We start from the raw sequence: 26,544 nt of genomic DNA on the forward strand, positions 1-26,544 counted from the left end.
TGATTATGTCTTTATCTCAGATGGTTCAGAAAAAGAATAATGATAATGAATGAGTCTGAATGTGTGTATAGGTATATTCATTGTGTGTATGTATGTAACAGCTGTTCCCCCAGAGACTGAGATTCTAATTACCACCTCAACCCAAACAAAATCTTAAAAGTTTTCAAGGCTCTTCAATTTTTGTATAATGCATAGCAATGTTACACTAAAAAAATAACTTTTATTCTGAAAATCATAATTATGAAATCAGGGGCTGAGAAATTCCTAGCTTTTCCTCCAAAGCATAAGAAAACATATATCAGTTTCTCCCTAGATTTGATCTTTGAGTTTGGAAGTAATGACATTCTATTCTACTAAAGACCCATAGTGAATTTTTTGAGATCTTGTGTGTCTTCTGATTTAGAAAAAGGAAGCATTGACTGTTAAAAGAAACATGCTATAGAAAAAAATGATCAAGAGAATAGAGAAGGGCTTCCCTGGTGGCGCAGTGGTTGAGAATCCGCCTGCCGGTGCAGGGGACACGGGTTCGTGCCCCGGTCCGGGAGGATCCCACATGCCACGGAGCGGCTGGGCCCGTGAGCCATGGCCGCTGGGCCTGCACGTCCGGAGCCTGTGCTCCGCAACGGGAAAGGCCACAACAGTGAGAGGCCCGTGTACAGGAAAAAAAAAAAAAAAAAAAAGGGAATAGAGAAAAATAGGAGACATAAGCCAAAACAACATTGTTTAAATAAAAAAAATAATAATCCTTCTTTTACTTTTGTTTGTATTTTATTTTACTGGCATATATCACATTCTTTAAAACTTTACAGAGCTTAATTTTATTATATTGTGTATAGGACAGAAATAATACTAAAGCATAACTATTTCAAATTAGCTAAAGACGTTCAAGCATAAATAACACTCACTGGGATTATTTATAAACGTCTGGAAATCAGTTCTCTTATGCCCCAAATTTACATTAAACTAAGGTAAATTCCAAATTAAGCCATTTTGCAGAAAGTGAAAGAAAATATCAGGAAGGAAATAACAGATCTATTTATACCCTCATATTTATTTATTCTTTAGTTCTTTCTGTCAAGGTTTTCAAATTCCATGTAAATATATATATATATATTTATGCATATATGTATATAAATGTATATGTGTATACTAAATGTACTAACAAATGGAAAAAAAAGTAACAAGAAAGTTAAAGAATTTGGAATGTTTGGTTATTTTTGATGAGGCTTTAACAAGTTCAATAATTTGTGTGTTCCTACATCATTCTCATAGGTTATAGATTTGTGTAATAATTTGTAATAAAGAAAGAAAAGGAAAAAAATTAAAAGATAACAGCAGGGAAAAAGTCTTTCTTGCTTTTTTATACGAAGATCTCAATAATCATGTGAACCTGATCATGATCTTTCACATGACTCATTCTCTACTAGTCAAAAATAAAAGAGGTAAGGAATGATGAGAAGAACACTTTAATCTCAGATGTGTCAAGAAAACCCTTCCTAGATCTCGGTTCGTAACTTCAGTGTAGACCCCTTCATTTGCTGCTCATAGTGCATGTCAAATTTCTCATTTAGGGCTACTGTAAAGTAATTCTTCCAGTCTCCTGCAATCCCTGTAACAAAAGAGAAAAAAAAAAAAAAGTAAATATTATGTCTTCCAGCCAGAATAATGACATTTTCTAATATTCATCACTTTCATTAACACCTAATCAAATTTTATTCTTGTAATCCTTAATTATAGAAATAAAATATATACCATAAATACTATATATTTGAGAGTACAAACAAGTATTTGTCCTGATTGTTAAAACAAAACAAAACAAAACAATAAAAAACAGCAAATTTATTTCTCTGACCTTCCCCTGTTATGCTATCAATACTTCACTTAATTTTTCTTCTCCAATTTCCTCTGAAATGTTGAGGCTCCTGAGATCCATGTTTTACCTACTCCCAAGATATTAAATATCATCTTCATGCTGATAATATTAAAATCCAGACTTACGTCTTCATATCCAAGTGCCTACCTGATATGACCATTTCCATTCCATACGAGCATCTCAAATTCACCCCGTTTAAAAATAAATTCATTTCCTTCCCTACAAAATTGCATTTTTTTGGTGACCTTCTCCATAGCCTGGTTAATAGCAACAGCAGGTATCTTACTGCATAAACTTGGCAGTTATCCTTCAACCACAATATCTAATTCTTTATTTATATTCAGACTTTCTTCATAGCCATTGCCTTCCCTCCATTTCTGCTGCCACCGACAGAGAAGCTCCTCAGCGTTTCCCACCTGTGTGTTACAATAGCCTAGCAGGCTATTCTCTTTTGCTTTTCACCACATCCCACCCTCCCCTGACGGAAGGAAGTCACCTTGTATTTTAAATTAATCAATTGTTCAATAGCCCCGATAGCTCAAGGAGACCTAAACTTTTCCAATGAAAGGATCCAAAAAGCAGAAGATAGAAAATGTGTCTTGAGAATCATGTGGGGTCTGAGGGTATAACAGTACAAAGCACTTTACAAACATGGCCATTATTTTAAGTTTGTTGTTTTATCTTAAAAATATATGAGGGCATTATGGGAAAAGAAACTGAGATAATCTGAGGATTCAATAATTTAAATTTACTCTGCATGTTAACTCTCTTTCATGTGTGCCTTATTTTCACCCAGTGGCAGGTTTATTATTCCAATTGTTTAAAAAATCCCTGACTGACCCTCTCAATGACAATTTGGTTCCAAGAGCAAGATTTTCTCTGTTCTGTTTCTGCTTCACATATCAGTAAGACTGGATGTCCCAATACTCTGCATATCCTACATGCCTTTGGGTTTATAAACTGACTATATCTCATCAAGACCACCATGCCTCCTCCCAATAGATGTCACCTCATTGTATTTTGATATTTTTGCTAAGCCAAGCTGTATTTGCCATTAAGTGTTTTGAAACTTAGTCTTTTTTAAAACAGCTTTATTGAGGTATAATTAGTATACAGAGAACTGTACATATTTAATGTATACAATTTGATAAGTTTGGATATTTGCCATTTAGTCTTGAAAAACTCCTTCCATTTGGTTAAGGAAAAGCTGACTAATTGCTCTAAGCTTGTTTCCTCATCTCAAAATTAGATTATAATAGAATTTTCTCTTAACTCTTGCATTAGAATTTTAAAAAAAATTAGAATTTACAATTTATAAGATGTATGTCATGCAGCACCAAGGCACAAAGACTTAATAAGTAATAGCTAGTAGAGTGTGGTATTAGTGCTAGTACTGAGGCTTGGGTGGCTGCTGGTCATTCTTAATATAATTTGCTGCATATACCAAGTAATCAACAAGTAATAGTAATTTATTAGTAGTATTAGTAGTAGTACTAATATTTTATGCTTCTGAAGAACTGGTTACTCAAATGTGAAACAGCTCTGAAGAAAACAAGCAGGGTCCACAGGCATGAATCGGCCTTAATAGATGTTTGCCTATAACTATTTCAACTTATGACTTCCTACAGCAATGGAGACAAATAACATGACTATCTCACCCTTTCTCATGAAGGGAGATACTTTTTGGTTCATGACTTCATCCGGTAGCATTGTGTAATTTGTAGATGGATTGTTCTTCATCTCCTGGAATGAAGTGTGTTTTATAATCTTGTCCACAAGCTCGTCTGATGCCTTCCTTCCCAGAAATTCTATCAATTTCATCACCTCTTTTCTGATATTCTAAGAAGAAAAAATATTTTGAAGACTCAGTTAATAAAATTGAATACATTACTTTGTGGGGAAAAAAAAGGACACAGAAAGAAAACTTTTCTTCCCTCCTCTTCCTCCCACTGATATTGGAATTAGGCTTCTAGTGAGCAAAAACATTTCTTGGGAAAGTGGTATTTTTTAACTTTTCTAAGCATAATTTTCCCCATTCATAAAATTGACATAAAAGAAACTTCAAAGATTTTTAGAACACTAAATGAGATGGTGTTCATAAAATATTTATTTTAGTCCTTTATGCATAATACATGCTCAATAAATACTATCTGTGAATATAATATACGCTCTTAAAGACTACAGTCCCCTTTGACAGATCAAGTTTGGGGTTGAAAATATGCAGAAAGCTTTCATTTTTCTTTTAATTTATTGATGTAACTAGTGAGAAGCAAAGGAACCAGAAAGATTAAGAAAGGGTGTAAAAAGTCAAATAATCAATATGGAACGATATCAGATTTTTATGAACCATAGCTACAAACATCCCCATCTCTAGTCACTTCTATAGCATACCCTATTATTCAGCTTAATCATTCAATGCAACGATTCTCAAAACCAACTATAATGCTTATTCTGGTGTATCGTTCCCTTTACACAGAATGCTGTTCTCTAATTCTCTGTCCTACAAATTACAGCTTGCCTGTCAAACTTCAGCTTAAGTATCACCTTCTTTGGGATGATTTCCTCGACTATTCCAATTTGAGTTAGATAACTCTAATTTTGCTCTCATAAATCCCTATGTAAATCTCTTGTACCATATACATATTCTCACATGTTTTTTATTTACTTGTTTTCCACAAGAAAAGGTAGTATCTCTACATAACAAGGTTACTGTCTTTTTCTCTTTCTACTTGATATGTTGTAGAAATAAGAGAAAACATTTATTCTTCTGTTCCTCATTCACTCAAATAGAGAAGAAACTTAAACATGGCCATTATTGACCAAAATAGGGAGTAAATGGACATGAACAATTTGGAAGGGTGAAATGGTTGGATTAACTAATAAATTATTTTCGTGTGCCTTTTAAATTTACTGTCTTCAATATTCTAGTTACAGAACACAAATTTAAGTAATAAAACAAACTACAGATCATGGCTGCTTCTCATTCCAATTTGTTCCATGTTAAATTCTATAAAGAAGTAATAATTCAGTTTCTAAAATAATACTTATGATTTTATTTTAAATTTGTCCTCATCAAAACAACTCTAGAATGACTGCCACATGAATCTTAAGAATTGTGCAAAGATGTGGACAATACATGGATATCAATTGCTTTCTTGGTACTAATAAAGAATGAGAGAAGATATTTCTTACCCCTTAATAAAAAGACCCAGTATTTTGTCTTTCATTGTAAAATTATTTGATATGTGCACATATGTGTTTAAAGAATAAAAATCAATGTAGCACCCTTACCTACTACCCAATGTATGCAATAAAACATTCATAATTTGTTGAGTTTTTCCATTTGCAAGTTTCTAACTTCATTCTTTTCATTCTCCATTCCAATTTCCACAAACAACAACAAACTTGTTATCCTGAAATTGACCTAATCAATCTTGTGCTTTACTCTGTAGATTTGAAACTCACGTATGTATCCCTAGACAACATATGGTTTGGTTTTACCCAATTGATGTGCACATATGAAGTGTATTCTTTTTCATTGCAATATAATATTTACTTGTAGAATAATAGTATATTATCATGTATTGATTCCTGAATATATGTATATTTGGGTTGTTTCCAATTTTTATGGTCATGAGGAATGTTGCTATGAAGGTTGTTGTATATATAAACTACTACACACAGTCAGTGTTTCTCAAGAGCATGTATCTATTAGTGGAATTTCTGAGTTTTAAATTATGTGCATGTTTGCCCTCCCTAGGTAACATGTTGTTTCCATAGTGTCTGTATATTTTTATACTCTTATCAGAAATGTGTTACTTCTCACTAACACACATCCTGACTGGTATTTATTATTGTCAGACTTTTTAATTGCTGTCAATCTTGTGGATGTGGAAGAGCATCCTAGTAATTTTTATTTTGAATTACCCTGATTATTAACAAAGCTGGAAAAAATAAAAAACAGATTATGAAGAAATTGTGATGTCCTCACTCTTTTTCATATTGTTGTTCCAGCATTCTCTTTACTCTCTTCTTCTGGAAGTTTGAATTGACATAGGTGGGACCTTATTAATCTATCTTATATATTCATTACCTCTTCTAAAGTATTCTGTTTATCTCACTGTGGTACATCCTGTGGACTTTCCTCAGCATCATCTTCTACATTACTAATTCACTATTTAGCCATGTCTTATCTGTTATTTAAACTAACTTTTAATTTTCTAATTTTAATTTTTCAAAATTATTTTAGAAATTCTATTTTGCTGGGGTTTTTCCCAAATCTGCTTTGTCAATTTTAGTAATCTCTTGTTTTTTGTAAAATTTTTAATTTCTGCTTTTGTTTCTTTAAACATGTTCAGCATAGTTATTTTATGGTCCTTGTCTGATAATTCCTACCTCTATGGATTTGGAGACCAGTTAAGTCTTCTTGCCCATTGTGATTCCTTGTGTGCATATGTATGTGCGTGTTGTTGTTGTTTCGTTTTATGAACTCAAATTCCTTCTTTTAATTTTGGTAATTTTTTGAGACTTGGGTTTATATGTATTCATTTACAGAAGGTTTTTATTTATTAGCTTCAAATCTTTGCTAAAGTATCTGGATTATTTTAACTTTTGGAGTTGGCTGCATCATTTGTTTAAAGGCAGAATTTTGTATTTACCATGTTGTCAAATTCTAACATTTTGAGAATTACTAAGTTGTCATGTGTTTTGAGTTTCTCACCTCCTTCATGTCTTCATAGAAAAGAAATAGCACTTGCGGATTCTCTCTCTTTTCCCACCAAGATTTTGTGTGTTCATACCAGGAACCATAAGGAACTAAAATTAGAGATAAAAACAATGTGAGGACATAGCATCATCTTTATATAGCTTGAAAATGAGTCTTCAGACAAAGAAATATAAATAAATGATCATGGAATGAAAACTAGAGATCAGCCGCTCATCTGAAGCAAATTTCTCTGCAGCAAAAGCAGCACAGTATGTTGAATAAACTATATACAGAAACATATTCTAAATTTTCATTATTATGACATGGTTTATGACTCAGGGGAAAAGTGAAGGAAGACTCCATCCATTTGATTCAGAGCTTATGAGAGCATTTTTGAAAATGGTGTGTGTGTTTGTGTGTGTGTGTGTGTGTGAAATCAAGTTGTTAGTGAAAGGAGTTGAGTAGTGGAATTATCAACATTATTATGATCAGAATTCAGTCCAGGTCTCAAATATACCATTTAAAAACTAGATTTGGGGCTTCCCTGTTGGCGCAGTGGTTGAGAGTCCGCCTGCCGATGCAGGGGACACGGGTTCGTGCCCCGGTCTGGTAAGATCCCACATGCCATGGAGTGTCTGGGCCCGTGAGCCATGGCCACTAAGCCTGCGCGTCTGGAGCCTGTGCTCCGTGACAGGAGAGGCCACAGCAGTGAGAGGCCTGCATACCGCAAAAAAAAAAAAAAAATAAATAAATAAAGCTTTGGTAACTGAAGCTAGCAGCTGTATAATTTTTGTTACACTACTCACAGTTTAAATGGTAAGAGGTGTCCTCTTAGGGACCCTTAGTATCATTCTCACTCTAAAAAATTAGAAGATTTTGGAGATGATGTGGTATGACCAAATACTGTTTCTTCCTTTCTCTTCCCTCATCTTCTCTCACGTATATCCAAGTGTTTTACCCAGTAAAAAGCTGACATGATAATATAATGATGTGTGAGTTAAAGTACTCTGCTTTGCATTAAATCGTTACATACCTCTTCTGTTCTTTGACTCTACCGACAATTTATTTATTTATTTATTTATTTATTTATTTATTTATTTATTTAGTATAGTTGGCTTACAATATTATAGTGGTTGTACAACATAGTGATTCAATATTTTAATAGATTACACACCATAAAGTTATAATAAAATATTGACTATATTCCCTATGTTGCCCATTACTTCCCTGTGACTTATTTATTTTATAACTAGCAGCTTGTACCTCATAATCCCCTTCATCTATTTTGCCCCTCCCCATCCCCTTCCCCTGTGGAAAACACTAGTTTGTTTTCTGTATATGTGGGTAGGTCTGTTTCTGTTTTGTTACATTTGTTTCTTTACAGAAAAAGTCATATAATGATTTTTATAGTGATCTTATTCGTTCATTTTGCAGAGGTACATTATCTTTCTCTGCCTTATAACACCTGTTTGATGATCTTGAGGCATGTATTTTATTCATGATTCTTTAGCATAAAATTTTCCAAACGTAGCGACAAGCATAAAGCACATATAACACATTTTCATTGAGTCAATATTAAATTTTTTGGATATAAAAATGGTGTTATTATGTTTTTTCCTTACAATTATTACTACAGGATTAGAATGTCCTTCTTTAGTTAATATTAGATTCTCCTGAACCCTTTCTTTCTCAAATTTGATTACTCAGTTGCTTTAGTTGGGAGTTAAATAAAAAGACAAAATTTCCCAGAATTTCTGCTCAAGTAACTCTTGTACTGTTCTGAGAAATCTAGTTGAATTATTCAGACTGTACAGTGGTTAGAATGACTAAGAACTTTGTAGATATTCAGACTTCTTTGTGAATTCTGGCCCCATGTAGTATCTGAAATTTTTCTTAGAAACAAATGAACATTTTCTCTCCTCTGTCTTTTTCCCCCCTTGTTCAATGAAGTTGTAATAACACACTGTGAAGTTCTTCTGTAATAAAAATAGATGAGAGAAAATTGGACACACATACATCTGTATACTTATTTGTAGGCACCAAACTAGAGTATCCAGATTCTGCAATTTGCCATCCACATCTGGAAACTCTATGCTTGTTCTAAAGTTCAAGGTCTTCTAGAATTTCTGTTTTAATTAAGGACTAGGAAGGATAACAGACCAGAACAGACAACAAAAATTTTTGCCGAGATGTTATTTGTCTTGTATCATTTACCTTGAAAGAATTCAGAAAAAGAAACTCTTCATACCTTCTCCATCCATGAATTTTTCCACAAAATCTTGAAAAGAACCAGGATCTGGATTAGCAGTCACCATTAAAAAGAAATAATAATAAGAAACAACCACATCCTTGGCATTCCGGCAAACATAGATGATCTAAGAAGATGAAATTAGATATTAAATTAGCTAATATTTTTCAAATATAGTCTCATCAAGATTTAAAAAAGAAATGTTTATGTTTTCAACTATAAACATAACATATTTATTGTAGAAAATATATAAAATATATAAAATTATAAAAAAGAAAACTCCTTAAATAATCTGAAGTGACAGAATTTTTTGCATTGTTGTTCAATGTTAGTTCTCACTTTTCATTTTTGTGCCATATTCATTTTTATTTCACATATTTCATTTGAGTGTCTCAAATTCCATTGATATAAAATGGATGAGGCAGATTATTATCCCCAATTTCTAAGTGAAGAAACTAAACTGAAGCTTAGTCAGAATACATGGTTGAGAATAAATGTACCCAATGAGAGTAAAAAGTTTTCTGGCCTTTATATTACACCACTATTCCTTATAGCAATTAAAAAAAAGTCTGTTATTTTCTTGCTTGCAATCTTGAAGAAAAAATCATGTTTATGAGGTTCTTTTTAAGTGCATCTTGCTGTCAGTGAAAAAATATAATCTTCACTCACGCCTTGTTGAGTTTCCATTTTATATAGCAAGGAAACATCAATAAATGAACAGTCAGGAAGCCTTGGTTTTAGACGCTGGTTCTGGCACTAATTTCTACCATCTTGTGCAAAGCACCAATCATTTTGGACCTACATTTTCTATCTATTAAACAAATGAGTTACATCAGATCGTTACAGTTTCTTCTAGGTCAGACATTCAGTGCTGCCGGAAAAGACCTGTAAAAGTAAACTCCATCTCTCTGGTCTTCCATTTCCTCCTTTAGGCACCTGAGAAATGCCATTGGGAATGGCTGCTCTTGACTCTCCATTCTTTCCTGGATATGATTAGGCTCATAACCTGTCTTACTCAAGTTAATACATTTTTATACAATTTTAAAGAAATCTTTTTGTATACTCTAAGAAGTATGGTTTTCATCTTTAAGGTCCCACTATAAAAAGCTCCAAATACTACAGTAAATAAAGTGAACTTTCTTTTCTCATCAAAGCTATCATTAGCCATATTGAATTTTTCCAACCTTACTTAAAACTCTCCCTAGTCCTTTTTACCTATTAGCTGAATGGAATTCTTTGCCACTATATCCAACAAGTTACTTCATAATTTTCATCCCTTTTTTTAATTCATGATGTTCCCTCTGTCTTGAATATTCTCTGCATCTCAAAATACTATCCATGGATCGGTTCAAGATGGAGGAGTACAAAGACGTGAGCTTACTCTCTCTTGCAAGGGCACCAGAATCACAACTAACTGCTGAACAATCATTGACAGGAACACACTGGAACTCACCAAGAAAGATACCCCACCTCAAAAGACAAAGGGGAAGCTGAAATGAGATAGTAGATGTGGAGAAATCACAATAAAATCATATCCCATAAATGGGGGTTGGGTGACTCACAAACTGGAGAAAAATTATACCACAGAAGTCCACCCACTGGAGTGAAGGTCGTGAGCCCCCATCAGGCTTCCCTACCTGGGGGTCCGGCAAAAGGAGGAGGAATTCCCAGAGAATCAGATTTTGAAGGCTAGTGGGATTTGATTACAAGACTTCAACAGAACTGGGGGAAACATAGACTCCACACTTGAAGGGCACACACAAAGTAGTGTGCACATCAAGACCCAGGGGGAAGGAGCAGAGACCCCACAGGAGACTGAACCAGACCTATCTGCTAGTGTTGGAGGGTCTCCTGCAGAGGTGGGGGTCACCTGTGGCTCACTGTAGGTACAAGGACACTGGCAACAGAAGTTCTGGGAAGTTGTCCTTGACGTGAGCCTTCCCGAAGTACACCATTAGCCCCACCAAAAGAACTGTAAGCTTCAGTCCTGGGTCACCTTAGGCCTAACAACCAACAAGGAGGCAACCCAGCTCCACCCATCAGCAGACAAGTGGATTAAAGTTTCACTGAGCTCTGCTCACCAGAGCAACACCTGGCTCTAGCCACCACCAATCCCTCCCATCAGGAAGCTTGCACAACCCTCTTAGATAGCCTAATCTACCAGAGGGCAGACAGCAGAAGCAAGAAGAACAACAATCCTGAGCCTGTGGAAAGAAAACTACATTCACAGAAAGATAGACAAAATGAAAATGCAGAGGACTATGTACCAGATTAAAGAACAAGATAAAACCCCAGAAAAACAACTAAATGAAGTGGAGATAGGCAACTTTCCAGAAAAAGAATTCAGAATAATGATAGTGAAGATTATTCAGGAGCATGTAAAAATAATGGAGGCAAATATCGAGAATATGCAAGAAATGTTTAATCAAGACCTAGAAGAATTAAAGAACAAACACCTAGAAGAATTAAAGAACAAACAAACAGAGGAGAACAATGCAATAACTGAAATGAAAAATACACTAGAAGGAATCAACAGCAAAATAACTGAGGCAGAAGAACGGATAAGTGACCCGGAAGACAGAATGGTAGAATTCACTGTGTGTAGCAGAATAAAAAAAAAAAGAATGAAAATAAATGAAGACAGGCTAAGAGACCTCTGGGACAACATTAAATGCACCAACGTTCAAATTATAGGGGTCTCAGAAGGAGAAGAGAGAGAGAAAGGATACAAGAAAATTCTTGAATAGATTATAGTTGAAAACTTCCCTAGCATAGGAAAGGAAATATCCACCCAAGTCCAGGAAGTGCAGAGAGTCCCAGGCAAGATAAACCCATGGATAAAAATACAGAGGCACATAGTAATCAAATTGACAGAAATTAAAGACAAAGAGAAATTATAAAAGCATCAGGGGAAAAATGACAAATAACGTACAAGGGAACTCCCATAAGGTTAACAGCTGATTTCTCAGCAGAAATGCTACAAGCCAGAAGGGAGTGGTATGATATACTTAAAGTGATGAAAGGGAAGAACATACAACCAATATTACCCAGCAAGGATCTCATTAAAATTCGATGGAGAAATCAAAAGCTTTACAAACATGCAAAAACTAAGAGAATTCAGCACCACTGAACCAGCTCTACAGCAAATGCTAAAGGAACTTCTCTAAGTGGGAAACACAAGAGAATAAAAGGACCTACAAAACAAACCCAAAGCAATTAAGAAAATGGTAATAAGAACATACATATCAATAATTACCTTAAATATGAATGGATTAAGTGCTCCAACCAAAAGACACAGGCTCACTGAATGGATACAAAAGCAAGACCCATCTATATGCTTTCTAAAAGAGACCCAATTCAGATCTAGGGACACATACAGACTGAAAGTGAGGGAATGGAAAATGATATTCCATGCAGATGGAAATCAAAAGAGAGCTGGAGTAGCAATACTCATATCAGATCAAAACTGACTTTAAAATAAAGAATGTTACAAGAGACAAGAAAGGACACTACATAATTATCAAGGGATTGATCCAAGAAGAAGATATAACAATTGAAAATATTTATGCACCCAACAAAGGAGCACCTCAATACAAAAGCCAAATGTAACAGCTAAAAAAGAGGAAATTGACAGTAACACAATAATAGTGGCGGACTTTAACACCTCACATTCACCCAAGGACAGATCATCCAGACAGAAAATTAATAAGGAAACACAAGCTTTAAATGACACAATAGACCAGATAGATTAAATTGATATTCATAGGACATTCCATTCAAAAACAGCTGATTAAACTTTCTTCTCAAGTGCACACGGAACATTCCCCAGGATAGATAACATCTTGGGTCACAAATCAAGCCATGATAAATTTAAGAAAATTGAAATCACATCAAGCATCTTTTGCAACAACAATGCAATGAGATTAGAAATCAATTACATGGAAAAAAAACATAAACATAAACTCAAACACGTGGAGGCTAAAAAATATGTTACTAAATAACCAAGAGATCACTGAAGAAATAAAAGGGGAAATCAGAAAAATACCTAGAGACAAATGACAATGAAAACATGACAATCCAAAACCTATGGGATGCAGCAAAAGCAGTTCTAAGAAGGAACATTATAGCAATATATTCCTACATCAAGAAACAAGAAAAATCTCAAAAAAAAATGTAACCTTACACCTAAAGTAACTAGACAAAGAAAACAAACAAAACCCAAAGTTAGTAGAAGAAAAGAAATCATAAAGATCAAAGCAAAAATAAATGAACTGGAAACAAAGAAAGCAATAGCAAAGATCAATAAAACTAAAAGCTGGTTCTTTGAGAAGATAAACAAGATTGATAAAACTTTAGCCAGACTCATCAAAAAAAAAGAGGGAGAGGACTTAAATCAATAAAATTAGAAATGAAAAAGGAGAAGTTACAATGGACACCGCAGAAATACAAAGCATCATAGGAGACTACTGCAAGGAACTCTATGCCAATAAAGTGGACAACCTGGAAGAAATGGACAAATCCTTAGAAAGGTATAACCTTCCAAGACTGAACCAGGAAGAAATAGAAAATATGAACAGAACAGGCACAAGTAATGAAATTGAAAATGTGATTTTAAATCTTCCAACAAACAAAAGTCTAGGACCAGATGGCTTCACAGGTGAGTTCTATCAAAGATTTAGAGAACAGCTAACACCCATCCTTCTCAAAATCTTCCAAAGAATTGCAGAGGAAGGGACATTCCCAAGCTCATTCTGTGAGGCCACCATCACCCTGATACCAAAACCAGACAAAGATACTACAAAAAAAGAAAATTACAGACCAATATCACTGATGAATATAGATGCAAAAATCCTCAACAACATACTAGCAAACTGAATCCAGCAATAAATTAAAAGGATCATACATCACAATCAAGTGGGATTTATCCCAGGGGGGCAAAGACACTTCAATATATGCAAATCAATCAATGTGATAGACAATATTAACAAACTGAAGAATAAAAACCATATGATCATATCCATAGATGCAGACAAAACTTTTGACAATATTCAACAGCAGTTTATGATAAAAATAAAAAACTCTCCAAAAAATGGGCATAGAGGGAACCTACCTCAACAAAACAAAGGCCGTATATGACAAACACATAGCAAACATCATACTCATTGGTGAAAAACTGAAAGCATTTCCTCTAAGATCAGGAACAAGACAAGGATGTCCACTCTTGTCACCATTATTCAACATAGTTTTGGAAGTCCTAGCCATGGCAATCAGAGAAGGAAAATAAATAAAAGGAATACAAATTGTAATAGAAGAAGTAAAACTGTCACTCTTTGCAGATGACATGATATTATACATTTAGAATCCTAAAGATGCCACCAGAAAACTACTAGAGCTAATCAATTAAATTGGTAAAGTAGCAGGATACAAAATTAATGTACAGGGCTTCCCTAGTGGCACAGTGGTTGAGAGTCCACCTGCTGATGCAGGGGACATGGGTTCATGCCCCAGTCCGGGAAGATCCCACATGCCACGGAGTGGCTAGGCCCATGAGCCATGGCCACTGAGCCTGAGCATCCGGAGCCTGTGCTCTGCAATGGGAGAGGCCACAGAAGTGAGAGGCCTGTGTACTGCAAAAAAAATAAAATAAAATAAAAAAATAAAAATTAATGCACAGAAATCTCTTTCATCCCTACTCACTAACAATGAAAGATCAGAAAGAGAAATCAAGAAAATAATCTCATTCACCATTGCAACAAAAATAATAAAATACCTAGGAATATGCCTACCTAAGGAGGCAAAAGATCTGTGCTCAGAAAACTATAAGACACTGATGAAAGAAATCAAAGATGATGCAAGCAGATAGAGAGATATACTATGTTCTTGGATTTGAAGAATCAATATTGTGAAAATAACTATACTACCCAAAGCAATCTACACATTCAGTGCAATTCCTATCAAATTACCAATGGCATTTTTTACAGAACTAGAATAAAAAATCTTAAAATTTGTATGGAGACACAGAGGACCCCATATAGCCAAAGCAATCTTGAGGGAAAAAAACAGAGCCGGAGGAATCAGACTCCCAGAGTTCAGACTATACTACAAAGCTACAATAATCAAGACAATATGGTACTGGTACAAAAACAGAAATATAGGTCAGTAGAACAGGATAGAAAGCACAAAGATAAACCCATGCACCTATGGTCAACTAATCTATGACAAAGGAGGCAAGGATATACAATGGAGAAAAGACAGTCTCTTCAGTAAGTGGTGCTGGGAAAACTGGACAGCTACATGTAAAAGAATGAAATTAGAGCACTCCCTAACACCATACACAAATAAACTAAATAAATAAAACAAAATGCATTAAAGACCTAAATGTAAGACCAGACACTATAAAACTCTTAGAGGAAAACATAGGAAGACCACCCGTTGACATAAATCACAGCAAGATCTTTTTTGACTCATCTCTTAAAGTCATGGAAATAAAAACAAAAATAAACAAATGAGACCTAATGAAACTTAAAAGCTTTTGCGCAGCAAAGGAAACTATAAACAAGACAAAAAGACAATCCTCAGAATGGGAGAAAATATTTACAAATGAATCAATGGACAAAGGATTAATCTCCAAAATATATAAACAGCTCATTCAACTCAATATTAAAAAAACAAAAACCCAATTAAAAAATGGGCAGAAGACCTAAATAGACATTTCTCCAAAGAAGACATACAGATGGGCAAATGGCCATGAAAAGCTGCTCAACATCACTAATTATTAGATAAATGTAAATCAAAACTACAGTGAGGTATTACCTCACACTGGTTAGCATGGGCATCATCAGAAAATCTACAAGCAACAATTGTTGGAGAGGTTGTGGAGAAAAGGGAACCCTCTTGCACTGTTGGTGGGAATGTAAACTGGTGCAGCCACTATGGAGAACAGTGTGGAGGTTCCTTAATAAACTAAAAATAGAATTACCATATGACCCAGCAATCCCACTCCTGGGCATATACCCAGAGAAAACCATAATTCAAAGAGACACATGCACCCCAATATTCATTGCAGCACCATTTGCAATAGCCAGGTCATGGAAGCAACCTAAATGCCCATCGACAGATGAATGGATAAAGATGTGGTACAATGAAATATTACTCAGCCATAAAAAAGAACGAAATTGAGTCATTTGTAGAGACATGGATGGACCTAGAGACTGTCATACACAGTGAAGTATGTCAGAAAGAGAAAAGCAAATATCCTATATTAACGCATATATGTGGAATCTTGAAAAATGGTACAGATGAACCAGTTTGCAAGGCAGAAATAGAGACACAGATGTAGAGAATAAACGTATGGACACCAAGAGGGGTAAGCGGGGCGTGGGTGGTGGTGGGATGAATTGGGAGATTGGGATTTACTTATATACACTAATATATATAAAATAGATAACTAATAAGAACCTGCTGTATAAATAAATAAATTAATTTAATTTAACTAAAAAATACTATCCATATTTAAACTTTTGCTCCAGGTCCTCCATGAAAGTTTTTATTCTCCAGGATGTGGGGCAGGGGAAGGTGGGAAGTTAAAGCAATTCCTCTTTCTTTAAACTTCCATCAGTTTGTCTTATCTCTTTTTTGTAAGATCCTATTCTCTTCCCTAACTTTTCACTGCACATGCTCTTCCTGCCTTTGAGTTAAATCTAGGTTTTTCCACTCAGTTCTCTCAAGTCAAAATTTCTAGTTCGCCCACAATTCACTTGGGATCATAATCTTTCTTAAAATTCCTACACTTGAAAAACCTCTGATCCTATAATAATTCATACTTAAACCAGCTGAGCTATTTTTAAGCTTGTGGTCATTCCCTTGCTTTAATTGAAGATTTGAACACCTGCCTTATAGTGTTACTCTCCATACCAAAACTTTTCACTGTATAATTTTAGTGTCTGTATGCATGAACCATCTGATTCTCTATGTTCATGTGGTCATTGATCATTATCTCTATTTTACTTCAGCTAACAATATTTTTAGCCAAATCTTGAAACTTGTCAGTACCCTAAAGTTTCTGAAGGCTTGTCCTTGAGCACCATATTTTCTTCCAAGACAGTCCTGTTTCTTTATTCTTTCTTTCTTATCAGGAATATACGTCTTCTGCAACAACTTGAAGTTCTCAAGTTTATTGGCCTCAATTGTTTCTTTTATCTATTAGCCTGTTCCCTTTTTTTTTATTTTCTTCTTTTTTATCACTTAAAGTTTCTAGTCCAACACTCCAAACACACTTTTACTAACAGTCTCAATCCACTTCTCTTCTTGTCTATCAGTGAGTCACCCTGGAAGTACTCAGGATGTGAATCCATCCAATTGTCTCCTATTCTTTGATGATCTCTGAGATGATCAGCAGTTTTGTGAAGACTGAGGCTATTATAAAGGTACAGTACGTATTTTCATGTAAAAGTAAAGGGGGGGAATTCCCTGGTGGCATGGTGGTTAAGAATCCACCTGCCAATGTAGGGGACATGGTCTGAAGCCTTCGTCCGGGAGGATTCCATATGTCATGGAACAACTAAGCCCATGTGCCATAGCTACTGAGCGTGCACACCACAACTACTGAGGCTTCACGCCACAATTACTGAAGCCTGCGAGCCTAGAGCCCATGCTCTACAACAAGAGAAGCCACTGCAATGAGAAGCCCATGCACTGCAACAAAAAGTAGCCCCCGCTCGCTGCAACTAGGGAAAGACTGCATACAGAAATGAAGACCCAACACAGCCAAAAATAAATAAATAAATAAATTTATAAAACATATATATTTTTTAATTTTTAAAAAAATAAATAAATAAAGGGTAACATCAAGGCTTCATCCCATTCTCCAAAAAAAATTAGTAACTTGGCCAAATCTCTTGAAAAAATAGTAATGACATGTATCTTTCCCAAAAGATACATAAATAATGTTTATTAAAGAGAGAGCTCTTATGTATGGAATGATTTCAGCAGGATGTATGTGATCTTTCTAAGATTGCCTATGATATAAACAAACAAACAAAAAATGAACATTGGAATCTTCAAAATTTTGCACCATGGATCTCTAGAAAATGTCATATATGCCCTGTTATGTCAGAGTACAAAATGGAAATGTTTCATGACTCAGATAGATCCCCTTTTTGTCAATAATGACTACATATAGTGCTTTAATATCTTATATGTTTAGTATGGGTCATAGTGTGTCCTAATAAAGCTAGTAAGGTCTTGAGAAACGGCTTCAGTGTTTTAAGACAATGTTTTGCCTGTACTTTAGGATTCCATGTATTATTCTTTCTAAAAAGCAAAATTGATCATATAAATCAGCAGCTTAATATGGCTATAACTCCTCATTATCATCAAAGTGGAACCCAGACTTTCTAAATTGGCTTCCATATCTGTTATAAACAAACCCAGCTTATCTCCCTTCACTCATCCAGCCAGTATGGACACTCAGCTTTCCAGCTAAATTGAACTGGTTTCACATCCCACCTTGGGTTGCCTCTGGGATTATATAGACTAATTCCTGTACATCCTTCATATATCAGCTGAGATGTTACTTGCTCCTGGATAACTCCTCTGCCCTCAGTGTCTGGGCTAGAATTCTTCTCTTACTTGACTTATAGTACCTTATGTATTGTTTGTTTATTTGTCACTTTCTCCCTGTGGACCATGTGTCCATGAAGACAAGGATTGCATGCATCTTGTTAATTGTCATATTGCTGGCTCATGATAGGCACTCAATAAATAATTATTATATTATTTTTGTCTGGTTTATCCTTGTCTAGTTCATTTGCATGCCTCACAATGCCAAGCACAATAGTTTGCAAAAAGAGTATATTGAATGCAATTATTAATAACAGCAAATACAAAAGTAGCTACCATATATTATTTATAACATGCTAGGTACTATGTTAAGCACTTTACAAGAATTATTTTAGTTAATCCTTATAACAACTCTATGTGGAATGCAATTTTTATCCCTCTTTTATAGATGAGGAAACTGAAGCTTAGAGAGTTTACCTGTTTTTCTCAGAATCACCTCTGGAGTTAGAACTGAAATCTAGACTCTCTGACTGTACTGACTATGATCCACATTTAAAAATGTCTATAGATTCAATGAAGGAATAAATAAACAAGTGTGTATAAGACACAGTTAGGATGTTACATAACATTACCATTGTAAAATTCTTTGAGTTTGGTGAAGTTCTAAGAGCACTTGACTCTGGTTACCTTACAGTTCTTTTCCCAAAATGAGGCTGGAAGAAGCTCAGGTGGTAGATGAGACTTCACTATTCTAGGAGATGCCATCTGTTTTAATTGTTTTACTCCTAATTTTTTAAAAAAACAAAAGTTAGACAACTTCAAAAATTATAAATATTTATATGGATTTTCATAGATTTAAAAGAATAAAAGTAACTATATATTCTATATTGTTTTCATAATAATAATACATATTCACTATGACAGAAGTTTAGGTAGAGAAAATTATAGAGAAAAAATACATCAAATAAAATTTCACCTTTGAAAAAAATCATTATTAACGTTTTGATAAGCATCCTTCCATACAAGGATGTCTATATGCCCAGACTCACAGCCATACAAATACCACACACACAGATGAAATTTTTAATATCTTCTGATTGAATTTTTCTTTTCTTTTAAGATTTTTTTTCATGTAGGCCATTTTTTAAGTCTTTATTTAATTTGTTATAATATTGCTTCTGTTTTATGTTTTGGTTTTTTGGCCGTGAAGCATGTGGGATCTTAGCTCCCTGACCAGGGATCAAACCCACACCCTCTGCATTGGAAGGTGAAGTCTTAACCCCTGGACAGACAAGGAAGTCCCCTAATTACATTGTTCTCGATATATTATAGCAACACTTCAATGTCAAGAAACATATGACATCATAACATGTTTAATGATTTCATATCACTTTTAACTCTTATTTTGTTGATTAACATATATATTGTTTCTAATTTTTCATAATATTAAAAGAATCTGTGATAAAAATATTTTTGCATATATCCTTGAAAAATTTATGGATATTTTCCTGGCATTTAAAGTACTGTTGCATACATCCCATAAAGAGATAAATGCTCACATATTACTAGGCTCTGCTGAAAGCATGTCAGAGCTATCCTTATTCACTCTATTCAAGGTATATGCTATACCATAAACTCTGTCAAGATTTAAAATTAAATTTACATTCTTTCCTATGTAGAAGACATAATACTAATTGCCACTTTTGCTTATAGTCTCTTTCCTTGCACCATTTACACCCACACTTAAAATATGTGTATATAGCTTTTAAAATTAACTTAAGCATTACCATTCATCACCTTTTCGGTTCTGCATTCCAGGTAAGGAATTCGATTAAAAATGGCATCTTCTTTGCACTTTTCCACATCACCCTCTGTATAAATCATGTATACAATTTCACTAACCCATGTTGTGCCTGAAAAAAATTAAACAAATCTGAGTCTCCCGCTGTTGATGCATAGCTGATGATGAAGGGAGTGACAGATTTATAGTTGGATAAAGTAGGAAGTTACCAATGCAATAGTATTTGAAAGATCCCAGAATAACCACAGGACTCAAGAAATATTTCCTCTAAAATTTAATCTTATAGGATCTTAACATAGCATCAATAAATAAAGAAGAACATTGTAATAAGATACACCTGTGGTAGAAATCTGAATTTGTCGAAGATGAATTGTGACTTCGTACAAGCTGATAACAGTCTTGGAGCTAAAATTTTGCATCTAAAAAGTAAGCATGCTGGGCTTCCCTGGTGGCGCAGTGGGGCGTGGGTTCGTGCCCCGGTCCGGGAAGATCCCACATGCCGCGGAGCGGCTAGGCCCGTGAGCCATGTAAGCTGAGCCTGCACATCCGGAGCCTGTGCTCCGCAACCGGGGAGGCCACAACAGTGAGAGGCCTGCGTACCGCAAAAAATAAAAATAAAATAAAAAAATAAAAAGTAAGCATGCTTTCATCCACAAATTTTCTGGATAGCTTCTATGCCTCAAGTTGAGTCCTAGTACAGAGTATATAGAAAATAATACATCTGGTCCTTGTCCTGTGATATTCATAGGCCCTCTGAAAAGTCAGAAAGAATGCTCAATAATTACAACACTTCTTTTTTCTTAAGATGTTGTAATACAGATGGTCACAGGGATTCAAAGGGCTGTAAAGGAGGAACTTTGTGTGATTCTGCTGCTGCCGTGATGTTTCCACAAGAAATGTCTTCAAGATACCATGACAATTGAGCTTAGCTTTAACAAATTATTGGCATAAATTCACAAGTTTTGTAAGGTAGGTAAGTGGTCTACCAGACAGAAGATCTGTTTGTTTGTTTGTTTTTTAATCAAAGTCCAGATACTTACAGATAGTAAAGTGGCAAGGAAACAAATTGGATGTAGATTATAAAGACTAAATCAGAGGCTATCTGAAGGGATGGGTGGAGCTGAGCTTACAGCAACAGCCAGACACTGAGCCTAAAAAGCCTTGTAGTTCATACTAGCGTTCAAGTTGTTTTCTAAAAGTTTTTCAAAGGCATTAGCATACATTAAGCAAGAAAGCAAGATTATCATGGTTATATTTTGGAAGAATTCCTCTAGAGCCAAAGTAAATAAAACAATGGAGTGAGGGGTCAATAAAAAAGGTGACAAGAGACCTGTAAGAGACTGACTGTGAGGCATATCTAAGAGACTAAATGGGCAAAACACATTGACTGATTGAATATGGGAGATGCAGAAGTAAGAGAAATTGACTCTGGAATAGCTCTCAGGTGTCCTCTTCATGTGACTGGTTTTGTGCTGGCATAGATCTAGACAAGGAAGAGAAATGCAGGAGCTCTCTACAGTCAGAGTAGTCAAAGACATATTTAGTGTTTGACATACTTAAGTACTAATTGGAACAGTTAGAGAAGATAGAGATAGAGATGATAGAGAAGAGAAGATAGAGATTGAGAAGAAGTCTGTATTGGACCTTTCTAATTTCTAAAGGTCTAGGATTTTAAGACTCCAGAGGTATGACTAGCAAGCAAATTTCAGGAAAATAGACGTTGCTTGCAAATAGAGTTTCAGAGATGGACTTTATAAAGAGGAGCTTGTTAGCTGAAAAAGTGTTAAGTTTTAAAAAATCTAAAATTGCTTATACTTTGTCTATACAACAATGACAATAATGACATAAGGTAAACAGAGTGGGTGGTTTTAAATTTTAGTTATGGTTCCTTATTCATCCATCTGTATTATGTGATTTTCTAAAGTGTCCAACAATACTCATTTGTCAATGTGCTGCTCAAATTATAGGTACAGATTGTGGTCTTAGAATAGAGCTATCGTATGCCACTTTTTCTATGTCTATACCAAAACTGCTATATCTGTCCTTATTTAATATAGAGAATGAGTGTGGGAGGGGTGAATGGCTCAATATTTACCAGTCAAGGTGGGTTTGTCAATTCTAGGTGAAAAGGGAACAACTTTGAAATAACAAAGAGACTTACCAGATTTGGGATAGGTGACAATGACAAGGTCATCTGGCCTTGCCTCAAATGCCTCCACATCATGCCAATATTTGATAAATTCTTTATACAGTAGAATTCCATGGATTCTGCCAAAGTAATCTAAATAGGCAGGTTTGGAAGAATTCATCACAGAGTGGTACACTGAAAGAAAAAATGTATGCTTTCCACTTTGTATGTACTTTAAAATGTTTTAACATTAATAATAGCCCTGTGCGTTGAGTTTCTCTTGGGTGTCTAGCATTTCTTAGCTGTTGAGCATATGGTGTAAAGGCATATTAAAGAAGGGTATAACATAACCTGGGTGTTTTAAGAGTTTCCTACTAATAAGTCTAACATATGAAAGAATAAGTACAAAACACAATAAAGCAAGATGTTTCAAAACTATGTACAAAATATGTGATACATTCAACAGAGCCTTCGATTTCTCTGTCAAAATTGATGGGGCATATAAAAAACTAAGAGATTGAGAAATACAAAAATACTTTGGCAAATAATCACTTTGATTAATTCTATATACATTAAATAACAATAAAGATTGATGGTCACATTTGATAGCTATTGCCAGATACCAAAGTCAGAGCTTCCTTAGTTCCTGAATATGTTTCATTTAAACATATTCAATCAAATGCTTGTTGAGTGAATTAAAAAGAAGATGAAATTAATGACACTGTAATGGATATGTCTAAGACAGATTCTTGAGGGTAGAGAAGATTCCTGTGTGACCCCTAGCATTACTTATACTTTTCTCTCTCACTTGATCAGTAAAGAAGTCAACACTCCCATTGAGTGACTTGTGTGACAATTATAAGGTTAAATAACATGTTTATCATTGACAGTTCCTCTCCTGATCCCATGTTAAATCATTTCATGTTCAGAGTTAGTCTTAAAATTTTTAATTAAGCACACTTTCCTTTATTGGCTTTCAACTTCTTTCACTACATTTTTACTCCCCAAACTTACCCTGTTCTGAGTTTGTGATATAGCATCTCAACAAATGTTGTCCTTCTTTGATATTAACATTACAGCTAATATCCACCCTTGCCCAAAAAACTTCCAGATAAGTTGTTATACCCCTATACATTTGTGACTGCTGTGGCTTTTACTGTCTTATTCAGAAAGTTCATACCATAACAGGAGCCGCTTGGAGGCAGTAGTTCTTTTAGTCACCTAATGTGTTTCCTTTAATACAGAGCATCCCAAACTATGAGAAGTACACTCTAAAGAGGAAGTGAAATTAGCAGATATTGTAACAAATGCATTAACCCAAAGGAAGAAATAACTGATGGTAAAATTTTAGAAAGGTGTGACCTACAAATCAAACCAAGTATTTAGACCACTGACTTACACTGAAAGCTCCTTCTGGTAGTGTTTCCCCTATTACATTTCAGGCTAAATAGTAGAGATGAAAACTTTCAGATGTTACCTCCCATCTCTCCCTCACTGTCACCAGGCACTCAAACCCATTGATTCCATCTCCATTATTTTCTGCTCTTTTCTATCTTCATGGTCACTGCCCTAGTTAGGAAGCTCAACAACTACTGACTGAATATGAAAATAGCCTTCCAGCTGGCCTCACTGTAAGAAGTGCCTATTTTCTTTCTACGACCACCCTAGGAAAGAAAGGATATTATTTATTAGACACATTTTGGCAGACCTGAAAAGTTTTATTTTAAAACCTTATGCATATGTCATAAGGTTCTATGAAAAAGCAGACATCATTATAGATTAGGTTAAGTTTGTCCTGCAGGAGACTCTTTGAGGATTGAACCATATCCGTCTTACAAAAGGAAGGATAAATTTGCACACATTCATGCATTCATGTAAACATGCACATATAAATATCCTTATTTTTGACACGTTGAAAACATTAAATGATATAGAGAAAATGAAAGTGCTCTCTTTATTCTACACATAAGAAATGACCATTCCTAATAATGCTGTTTTTATGTTTCTAAATATTTAAGTATATATAAAATCTATACACTTATGAATGTAGTTTAATTTGTATTCTATTTTACATTCATTTGTAATCTATTTTTACACTGAACTGTATGATGTGAACATATTTTAGTGCTGGTACATAAATTCTGTTTTTATTCTTATAAATAACACATAGCAATCCATAGTATGATGTAACATAGATGATACAACTCTTTATTGTTGGAAATCCCTGTTTTTCCTTTTTTCCAATATAAAGAGTACTGCAACAAATTTCTTTGAGCATATGTCTTTTCACACTTATCTTTGCAGTGATGATGGAATTGCCAAAGTAAAAGGTATGCACACTTAAGAAATTGGCAATTGTCTTTAACAAATAGCTAAAAGAGTGTGCACATTTGTGCGGTATATGAAATTGCCTATTTTCTCACTGCATCATCAGTATTGGAAATTTATTTGTTGTAGTCTTTCATAATTTAATATATATTATTTAAATAGATATTTTATAATTTTTCATGTTTTCATATTTCATAAGTTTATTGGTTCTTTTAATCATTTTGATCAATTTTGTCCATCAGGAGTGTTGTTTTGTCCTAACTGATGTATAGCTAGTAATTTATTATTTATTTATAAATTGAAGATATCTGTAGTTTTCCCATAATGTATTTCCAGTTGTCTTTAACTTTCTTAATGGTTTGCATAGAAGTCTATTGTTCATATAATCACTAGAAAAAAACTGTGTGATGAAGGCATCCCTTGCCCTGTCTGTTGATTTGTTTATTCATGTGAACAACTTTCTTGATGTTCTGCCAAGTTTGTAAGAATTGGCTTATAGTCAATCAGGAGTAGCTGATTTATTATCAAACAGTTGACTGACTTCTGGCTGACCCTTCATGGTCAGTTTGAATCTCAGAGTTAAACTAGGTGGCATATAATAAAATCTCTTGCTTTGTTTACCTAACTTCTTTTAGTAAATTATCACACATCACAATGTATAGTTTCACCTCTAGCTGCTTTTTTCTTTCTCAGAAGACCTATTTCAGTTAGAAATTGCCAATGTCATTTCCTACCTGAGTATGTAGGTTACTGTTGTCTAGAAACACCAACAAAAATTATTAAAACTGTGATTCATAAACTCAGTTTAAGGAAGAAATATTTCTTCTTTCTCTTTTATTTCTTCTTTCCTTCCTCTTTTTCTTTCTGTGTTTCTCCATCCTCCCTTCCTCCACTCCCAATCTGCCTTTCATTCAGCAAGTACTCTCTGTCTGAGTTCCTCTGTTGTTACCAAGCACAGTGATAAGTGCTGAATACCAGGGTGAGTGTAGATGCAAAGAGCTCACTTCAGCCTCACCTTCTTAGACTTACTTGGATTTGAGCAAAGTGGCTGAAAGTAGAGAATATCCTCTTGTACATCATTCTATCCAGAACCTCAACACTGTGTCACAAAATAGATGCTAAAAAAATCCTCATTAAATTCAATTATTTAATTGTTAGATCAAATCTTTTCAGGCTCTCTAGGTTCCACTAAAGTCTCCTAGATAAAATAAGTACTATCCTGACAATGGTCTACCTGTCAACAACTTACCAAGGACTTGGATTTCTGCTCTTGTGTATCTAATATCTCTCACTTAAAAGTGATAGTAATATTTTCAAGGCCTCTGGTGGTAATAGACTGCTTCTGACATATTTCACAGAAGTAAACACCTGACTAGAATTCAGTCTGCCCTCTAACTTTTCTACTCTGTTGCTTTGTTTTCTTATCAGTAAAATAGAGAACATATCCAACATACAGGACTTACAAGGCAATTAGAATACTGTAGTTTTATGTTAAAACTCTTTAAACAGCAAAGCATTATATAAATACAAGATATTATTTTTAATGATAAATAAGTGATTTAATAAAGCTTTACATGTTGTATATTATTAAGTGACTAAAGTATTGATAAAAACTTCATTATCTCTATATTTCCTTCTTAAAACAGTTTTGTAATAAATAATTTGCATTCTGTATTTGCTATATCTAAAATCTAAATATTAATGTCAGCAATAATGAGATAAAACCTGTCCAGATGGTCCTGTGAAAGAAACTTGGTGATCCAATCCAGTTTTCTTCAAATCTCCACTCAGGTTTCAAGCTGCAAAAAAAGATGAGAACTACTGTGCGTTTGGAATGTTTCTGGTGAGCTTTTATTCTGAATGCCAGAGCAGGAGGCGGAGATTAATCTGCAGGGCTAGG

At 34.6% G+C, this 26,544-nt stretch overlaps 1 protein-coding gene across 1 annotated transcript; it reads right to left on the reverse strand.

The window, feature by feature from the left end:
- Positions 1–750: 750 nt before the first annotated feature.
- SULT1E1 (sulfotransferase family 1E member 1) lies at positions 751–26,477 on the reverse strand. Its single transcript, XM_082609388.1, has 8 exons — positions 26,370–26,477; positions 22,350–22,511; positions 20,175–20,300; positions 19,075–19,172; positions 8,827–8,953; positions 6,594–6,688; positions 3,532–3,712; positions 751–1,609 (listed from the first exon to the last, which is right to left on the reverse strand). Exons 2-8 carry the CDS (start codon positions 22,495–22,497, stop codon positions 1,497–1,499), a joined length of 888 nt encoding a protein of 295 aa, XP_082465514.1. The 5' UTR covers positions 22,498–22,511; positions 26,370–26,477; the 3' UTR covers positions 751–1,496.
- Positions 26,478–26,544: the final 67 nt, after the last annotated feature.

This window comes from Mesoplodon mirus (genome assembly GCF_964341445.2).
Source record: "Mesoplodon mirus genome assembly, chromosome: 2".
In the NCBI taxonomy this organism is placed as follows: Eukaryota; Metazoa; Chordata; class Mammalia; order Artiodactyla; family Ziphiidae; genus Mesoplodon; species Mesoplodon mirus.